Here is an 8,964-nt window from a genome sequence, read left to right as displayed (position 1 = left end):
ACCCAGGGTCAGCCTCTTCCCCTTCCCAGCAGACCAGCACTGTCTGAAGGCCTCGCCCCGACGCTATTTCATACTGGAGCGCTCCTACGTGCACTACTACAGATGACATGGCCCCCTAGGCAGCTAGATATCCCTCCCCCAAACACGACAGACACCTGTGAAACAGAGAGAGATGCTCTGGTCAGAATTAAAATGGCTCTTGTACTTAGCGTTTTTATTAACTGGAAAAGCACTTGTTTCATTTGGTACATTAGTGAATTTTTGTGACCGGCCCCGCGTTGTGCAATTTGGATACAACTGGTATTTTTTATATGAAAGAAAACAATTGACATGTTGAGAGAACACAACAACATTGTAGTCTGGAATAATATGGTGAAGCAAACAAAAGAAACATATTAGGACAACAAAAGGAAGAATCTTGGAATAGCTAAGGAAACTTTGTTTCTGCAGCAGAAAGAAAATGGCAGACTTCAAACATAAATCATATCAATACATCCATTGTGCAATCATGCAGTGTCGAAACATCTGTGCATGACCCAAATGTTTATTTGCTCAAACATTTCTAAGCCTCATCAAAATGATCAAACGCACTCATAAATCCAACTGCTGACACGCAAAAACACAACCTTCACTGTTAACAACAGGTCACATGTTTAAACGTGTTAACCCGGGTTTGGGACACGACCCTTCTGATGTTTTTCTGGACGCCGGCCTTGTGCGGACAAGCAGCGGTGATGGACGTGTTGGCACGTGGGTGTAGAAAATGTAACCCAAGCCAACTGGGAGTTAAAGATGCCCCCTCAACTATGTTTCCTTCACGCTTACAGTAGCTAGTGCATATCCAATAACCTGCGTTTGGCACAAACATATACCGCTTATAATAACTGCATTTATTCTTTCTTAGTAAGAAATAAGTACACAGTGAACCTTCCGCCCCCCACCGATGATGCATGTCATCAGCATGTACAGTTAAATGTGTAAGTGGAGTTCTCTAGTTTCGATGTGTCTATAGAACTGGCATATAGTGTACTGTAAGCTCTGAGCTCTGTAGATTTATAAAGTACAGTAGGTGGGCTCCTGAGTAGAATAGACTATATACTTTTACTGAAACACCAAACATAGTTTTTTTTATGTACAAGGAAATGGGAAAAATTAATCTCTGCTATCTCTGTATGACGGACAAACGAACGCACGCACTAACGTACAGGGGTCAATTAAATTGTCCTCCACGCACGCGCTAACATACAGGGGTCCAACTAATATGCCCCCCCCCCCCTCGATTTCATCGGGTGGGGGACAATTAAGTAGGCTTTTTCTTTTATTAACCACTTGAATTGATATTGTTGAATGCTACTGTCCAGTCGAATATATTTTGTTAATGAAAGTAGCCTATTATTGCAAGAACTCAATAACAAAGTCCATTGTCAGATTCACTCCAATGGGATCTCCGACCACTATAGATAAACACATTGAAAAAATACCTATTTGGTTGAGTAGGATTGTCAGGCACTTCAGTACAATGGGCTTTTCACACAAATGAAGGCGGTTCTATCCGCCTGTAGCTGGTGACAGAGGTGAGAGGTCATCCTCTGGCCTCCCTAGTCCACCAGGTCTTTGCAGTAGCTGAGCAGATCTCCGGTGACGTGCAGGTCGCTGCGTCCGCTCTCGGCAAGGATCCTCTCCAGCTGGAGGCCGGTGGCCTCGTGCCCCTCCGTCGGCTCCTCCAGGGGCCAGTCCAGCAGCTGGGCACTGGACGGCAGGGCGGGCAGCCCCGGCTGGTAGTCCTCCAGGGGGTTGGGGTACACCAGCTGCCGGAGCGAGGGCAGCCCGACGGCCGTCCTCACCAGGTCCAGCAGCCCGGCCAGGGAGAGCGGGTTCAGGGCCAGGCCCAGGCTTCGCAGGCTCCGGCAGCGGCCCAGTGAGGGGAGCAGCGCCCCCAGCAGGCCGTCCGTGAGGCCGCAGCCGCTCAGGCCAAGGTGCATCAGGCAGCCAGACGCCCGGGAGAGCAGGCGCCGCAGCGAAGGCAGGGCGCTGTCGTCCAGACGGTTCTCACTCATGTCCAGACGCTGCAGCGAGGCGGCGTGGGGGCTGCACGACAGGTAGGAGAGGTCGCCCGGGGTCAAGCTCAGGTACGGCAGCTCCAGCACCTCCAGAGGCTGGGACAGAGACCTGCGAGACAAGGAGGCGACGTTAGACAACCGTTTGTTAAGTTTTACAGCTAAGTCTCGTGTCGGTAGTTGGACGTCAGACTGCCGTCCTCTCTCTCGGTGTCTTACCCGAGCAGCGTGCGCAGGTGTCCGGGCAGCCGCAGGGCGGTGAGGCTCAGGCGGCGTAGCTGGCCCAGCTGCCCCAGCCCCCGGGCCATGTCCCTCAGCGCCCCCTCCTGGCCGGGCACGTCCCTGCGCACGTCCAGGTTGCAGTAGTGCAGCCGCAGGGAGGACAGGGCGGGGAAGGCAGAGAGCTGGGGCAGCAGGACGGCCAGGCCGGCCACCCCCAGGCAGCTGTAGCGGATGTCCACTCCGAGCACGCACCGGCGGGGCAGCAGGTCCAGCAGGGTGCCGATGCTGGACACGGAGAGCTCCTCCACGCGGAGGTAGCGGCACTGCAGCCCGAGGGGCCCGCCGGCACCCAGCGCCGCCCGCACGCGCTCCCAGGACCGGGCGTTGATGAAGAGGTCGGCCCGGACGCACACCACCCCCGCCGCCGCTTCGCCGTCCCGCTCAAGGCCCCCCTCCGGCTCGGCCGCCCGGACGCCCGCCGCCGCCGCCGCCCCCTTCCTCCTCTCCATCTCCATCCTCCTCCTCACCCCCCTCGCCCGCCCCCCCTCCTCCTCCTCCTCCCGCCCGCCGCCGCCGCCCGTCGTCTCCGGCACCTCCCTCCCACCTCGGGCCGACTCCTCCCCAGAGCCGCGCTGCCCTTCCTCCTCCTCCTCCATCGCTCTCTCCCTCTTCACCACGTCCTTCTCTCTCTCGATGGCCAGCACCCTCTTCCGTTCTCTCTCCCCCTCCCGTCGGTGGGCCCTCTGCGCCCCCGCCCGGGCCTGGACCACCATGGTGGAGAGGGCCACGGTGAGCGACCAGCCGCCCATGGGGTCCCCGGCTCCGCCCTCTTCACACTGCAGCCCGCAGAGGTCCAGCGCCTGGAGAGCACAGCTGTTGGGCAGAGAACACGGCAACAGGGAGGCGTGATTAACGTGATGATCAATGATCATGATGTTGATAAATAAGGACGATAAAGAACGTGTGCAATTTATGTAGCCTTTTAGGACTTATTACAGTACAGACGGTCTGCATGATTAGTCCATTAACATTTTGACGCTATGGATGGACAATAGTGTGATAGTCAACTTCAATAAGTGGTTGAGCAGGCAAAAAGACGCCTAGGAACTTCCTGCCTCTTGTAGCATAATTAGGACTTATTACCGTACATGCAGGCTGCATAATAATGAGAACATTAACATTTTGACGCTACAGTGTGATAGTCAACTTCAATAAGGTGAGGAGAAAAATGCAAAGATGGGAATGGTTCCTTGTAGGAACTTCCTACCTCTTGTCCGACAGTCCCCGAACAACCGCCAGTAGCAGAGACTGAACGCAGAGCCGATTTGGAGCACTCTGACCCGGCCTCCTTCCGCCACCAACCCGCAGAGTCCTATCGGGCCATCGCTGTACCAGTTCTCCGACAGCCAACGGGCGACAGTTGGTGAAAGCAGCCTCCAGTAAAGGTTTGTACAGTTCCCTAGGCACACAGTTGAGCCAGGACGCAGACGAACTGTGATCACTCACCACCTCCTTGGCACATATATTCACCAAGGAGGGCACCATTGCGACGCGATCAAGATTCAACATTTGAGCCAAGTGAAAACTAAAGCTTACTTCACCGAGGACTTCAGCGATGTTCTTGCTTTTTTGTAATTCACATTTCTGACCTTCCACTCGCTCCAGAGGCGATGGACGCGAGCAAGATCTTCTGATTGTCACCGACACCGATTCGAAATGTCTATAATATCCCAATAAACTATAAAAAGAATTAATATGCTCAACCGATATCTAGATAATAAACGTCCAGAAACTATTCATCGTTAGCTGGAAATGCCTCTCGGGTCAAGTAGATAATGTTGCGGCTCATCGATGTCTGTGGGTTTATGGTCCAGATGCACTTCTCTTCCGTAGCTCAAACTGTTTATGGTGCATGCAGATGACGTATGACGTAGCGACAATATTCGACGATGGCCTAGGGCCAACAACTGAGTTTATTATTTTTTTAAGCTTCTGAGTTTAAAGTCAGAATTTCTGACTTTAAAGTCAGAATTTCTGAGAAAAAAAGTCAGGAATAACTTCTGAGATTAAAGTCAGAATTTCTGAGATTAAAGTCAGAATTTCTGAGAAAAAAGTCAGAAATAACTTAAGAATTTCTGACTTTAAACTCAGAAGCTTAAAAAAAAAAAAAAAACTCAGCTGTTGGCCCTAATCTTTTGTCTGGCTTCTAGCCAGTCCCAAAACGAATAGGTCTAGTCAATATTTCAGATTCATACCAATGTTTACATGTGGTGAATTTCAATAGGGACTGCTCTATTTCTTAATTATGTTGCAAATAAGCATCGTTAAAAGATCTAAACAACTTTTTTCTATAATTGTGATTTGTTTTAAATATCAAGTTGATTGGTTGATTGATCTATTGTAAAATAGCCCATAATGTGAATCATATTGAACTAATGCAGACTTTTTTTCCCAGAAAAACAAAAGCGAATAGGCTATAGTTTTGCACCATTTAATGGTAGTATAACGCTATACTGTAGCCTAGGACACGTGTTTCTCTTCTTTTGCGAAGGAGCACATGGAAAGCATGTCATATTCATTCATCAAGATCTGTTGACAGGGGCCCAGTTTAGATTCTATGTAAACAACTGTTTGTATGTGTCCCTCTACATCTACCAGCTACCAGCCAAGCTACTACTGAATTTTACCATGTGGGATGAATATGATCCTATATTTATATCTAACAACATGATATTTGATATGTTGTTGGTTACGGGCTGGAGATAAACAGGAAAATAGTGGTTTGTGCCAATATCTTAAGAGGTTCTGATAGCCTAAAAGCCAATCAATTAGACTGATCTTTACTAATTTTGTTTTTAACAATAGCCAAGTGTGTACAAGGCTGTATATCTCGTCTACAGGCCATAGACGGATCATGAAAAAATGGGCCCCTGGGCCTGGATGTGTAGAGGGCCCCTCCCTACCAACACCCCCCACCCCCCTGCAGCCTCCACTGCAACACTGTTGTTCTCATCGTTTGTTTTCTTTAAAAACTGGAAATGCGAGGAACCTGCTGTAAAGCATCTTACTGCCTTGACTCTTTTTCTTTTCAGATCTTTCACTTTGCTGCTCCGCTTAATATGTGACTGTGCTCCGTGTTACATGTACAGTTCTTTGTCAAGATCAAACAGATTGAACCAATTTACATTGTGACCTGCACCTGTGTGATCTGTCTCGAGTTCACAAACTTTAATAGTGCCCTCTATAGACTAGTTTTATAGCCTACTCATTTATCTATGGAAAGAGTACCATGTACCTTGGTACAATGACAATAAAGACATTCTATTCTATTCTAAAGGTAGCCTACATTCTCACCCATTAGTTTAACGAGTAGGCTATAGAAAATATGTAGCCCACACAAGCTTCTCTCTTTTTTAAAAGACGTGAGCCCCTATAAACTGTTCAAAATATTAATGTTTTTTAATGTTTGTGTAAGGAATCTCACCCTAAATTTCTATCGGTGTCCCTGCAACAAGAAATGCAAAGGGCACCCTGAGGTCTTGGGCCCCTGGGCCTGGGCCCGGCAGGCCCGTTCGGTAATATGTCTTTGCTACAGGCAGGACTGGCTGCTTGCAAAACTGAGGTTTCCCTGTTGGAATGCTCAGCCATTTTGCAGCCTACTGACCAAAAGGAACCTATGACTTTTTACCTTTGGAACTAAGATAACAAAAATAAAGCTTTGCAAACCTATTTTTATTCCATTTTCTGTTTTTTATTCTCTTCCTCTTGATGAATGGACCCACTGGGCCTGACAAAAGAGTAGTTTACTGTATGCTTCAAGTTCAGCCATAACAATTTATTATAGCTCATCATTAATATAGCCTAATAAACGTGGATTATCTGTACTATGATCTTGAGGTCTGAAAAGTATAATAAACCTACGGTAGCATGTACCATAAATCCATTTCAACATTGTCAGCTTGACACAAAAATAAATGTGAGGTGTTGAGTAAAACAGGTGTGTGAAACCCTGGAAAAGGAAATGTCTGATTTAGAAAAAAAAAAAATCACTATTATACCTGTCGCACTACCTGTACAATATCAGAATTCAAGTCTCCCAAAACAACACCTTTTTGTGTCTCAATGCCTGCTCGTCTAATTTCTGTTAAATTTCCATTACTGTACAGGTACGGCATATCAGTCAGAGTGGGCAACGTGTCTTTATCAAGATTAAGAATAGTTTTGGGCGGTGAGGAGAAGCTCAGTGTGCAACACCGTTCTTGGCAGTTAGACGTTTGACGTCACAGCGGACACAGAGTAGCACGAGCACGGCAGGGGGGTGTGCATGAGAGAGCTGTCACAGTGATGGACACCCCAGGCTGAGAGCATTCCGCCCTCTGAGGAGACACCCCTAAGGATCTTGGTTGAGGCATGTCACAGTCTGAGCTGGTGCAGCCTTGGCGCTGGCCTCGATACCCTTCTTCTGGTCATCCCAGTGCGTTTGGACCCAGAGTAGAATAAGGGTGCAGCCCAGCGACTGGAGCGTCTTTCCATTCAAAGGGTCTGGAGACACACCATACTGCAGTTCACACGTGCTCACCTGCTGAAAAGATAGATAGAAGCGTCGAGTACCACCTTGAGGGGGCTGGAAAGGCATTCCGGGAGCTCTTGGAGAAATGCGTGAACAGGCATCATGCCTTTAACTATGTGAAGGAGTCAGAGTGCTCCTAGAGATGATAGAAGAGATGGTGGCACGGAATGTTGGGGAGTGCTTCAGCGCAAGTGACGTTGTCTGGGACATGAGGGAATTTTACTCTTTTTATTTATTTATTTATTTATTTACTTACTTATTTACTTATTTATAGCCTTTATTTAACCAGGTGAAAGCCAGTTGAGACACTGGGTCTCTTTTTCAAGGGTGACCTGGCCAAGAAAGCAGCAGTCAGTCATAAAAACAGAATTTAAGAGGATGGAACACCTGGACATGCCCTTCAACCAAACACCGGCCCAGTGGGAGCAGATCTGGGGGGGGGGGACTGAGACTCGAGTTTGGTCGACTCAGTGGCAGATATGGGCTAGAGGACATGAAGGAGCCAGAACCAGAAGGAGAACCTGCAAGGTTCACCTGAAGAGTTGAAGGGAGAGCAGGAGGAGTCCACCAAAGAAGGCCTGGAGAACGAGGGATTGCTGAGTCAGCCTGCAGTCACCTGGATCTGCTCAGAGCTGAATGCAGCAGCTGGTAAGTAACTCACAAAAGTAAAAGAAATTCAAACTTCATTATTACTCAAAGGTTTTGAGTTGGCAATACATAGATGCACTGTGTGTGCTGATTGTGTTGGATCTAAGATATTACTTTTCTCATGTAACCATTGATGTGCAGAAAAACCTAGTCCTTCACATCAGACAGGAGGTGGTTCGTCTAGAAGAGATTTGGATGATGCAGTTCTTGAAGGGGCGACATGCAATTTCAGAACTTCTATAGATAGAATTTCTATATTGCTCTTCAGCTTGACGAAGCCTGGGAACTGGGAAATTAGATGAGCATTTTCCCCAGAGGCTGATGCCTGTGGAGAATACACATGGAGAACATGCTGAGAACATCAATGTCCAGAGACGGATTCCTGACAGCAGTGCTATCCTGGGGCTACGGGGGAAGATGGTGCCAGAGAGAAAGATGCTCCACCTGTCAGTAAGGACAGCTGTGATTGGCCACCTGAGATAGAGAGTGGACATGACCACCACCAGGAAGGCAACATACAGAGAAGACCTCTTAAAGGACTGCAAAGCAGCAGCATGCACTGACACTTTGATTTCTTCGGTGAACAGGAAGATGGTGAGCAACAGCAGAGAAGAAGAAGGGTTAAGCGAAAAGCATGGAAAGACCCATCAAATTTGGCAGTGTGTGAATAGTGGCACATACATGGGCCTACTTGGTTCTCTTAAGTGGGGGTATTGAATCCCTGACACATAGATGAATAATTCAGATGCTTGCAAAGTTCAAAGACTGCATACTGTCTTTCAGAGTCAACACATTCTAGAGGCCCACACACAGGAGGACCAAAGCTGTTCAAGGTCACTAGGGTCAAGGTAAGGTCAAAGATTATTTACCCCCACAGAAAATAAATCAATCCACACAGCACGTGCCAGTATCAATGCAGCTCATGATTTATTTATGTTTTACTCTTAAATTGCTTTGCTTGTATTACCATATAATACTTTTGTTTTTACTCTTAAATTGCTTTGCTTGTATTACCATATAATACTTTTGTATCTCTCAGCTACAGAAAATGGATATCAGTGGTTGGAGAGACACCGAGCAACCATGTAGTGCAGTGGGACCTGCCAAGCAAGAACACAGAAACAGTCTGAGCAGAATCGTCAGCTTGGACAGTGGGTCACTATCAGTGTAAAGCTGCTGCTTATTCCTGTCAGTGAGGTTTTGAATGTTATAAAATCACTGAGAATACGCTCACACCAAAGCTTCTCTTTGTACCCACTGGTGACGGCAGCATAGCTAGTGTTAGGCTACAGCTGCAGATGCAGCTCAAAACATAAAAATAGCTCTATGCGCCAAACAAACTGAGCAATGTGAGCAACAAATGAGTGCTTTTCATAATATGGTTCATAGATAAACAACAAAAGACACTGGCAGGGAAATCTCAGGTAGAAAGAAACTATCTATACCTCATGCTAAAATTACATGGTG

The 8,964-nt window shown here is 47.5% G+C and overlaps 1 protein-coding gene across 1 annotated transcript; it reads right to left on the bottom strand.

Annotated features, from left to right (window-relative positions):
- Positions 1–277: 277 nt before the first annotated feature.
- LOC311328778 (leucine-rich repeat-containing protein 14) lies at positions 278–4,097 on the bottom strand. Its single transcript, XM_084461318.1, has 3 exons — positions 3,547–4,097; positions 2,277–3,152; positions 278–2,169 (listed from the first exon to the last, which is right to left on the bottom strand). Exons 1-3 carry the CDS (start codon positions 3,846–3,848, stop codon positions 1,599–1,601), a joined length of 1,749 nt encoding a protein of 582 aa, XP_084317444.1. The 5' UTR covers positions 3,849–4,097; the 3' UTR covers positions 278–1,598.
- Positions 4,098–8,964: the final 4,867 nt, after the last annotated feature.

This window comes from Borostomias antarcticus (genome assembly GCF_949987555.1).
Source record: "Borostomias antarcticus genome assembly, chromosome: 2".
In the NCBI taxonomy this organism is placed as follows: domain Eukaryota; kingdom Metazoa; phylum Chordata; class Actinopteri; order Stomiiformes; family Stomiidae; genus Borostomias; species Borostomias antarcticus.
This window is presented reverse-complemented; position numbering and strand designations above follow the sequence as displayed.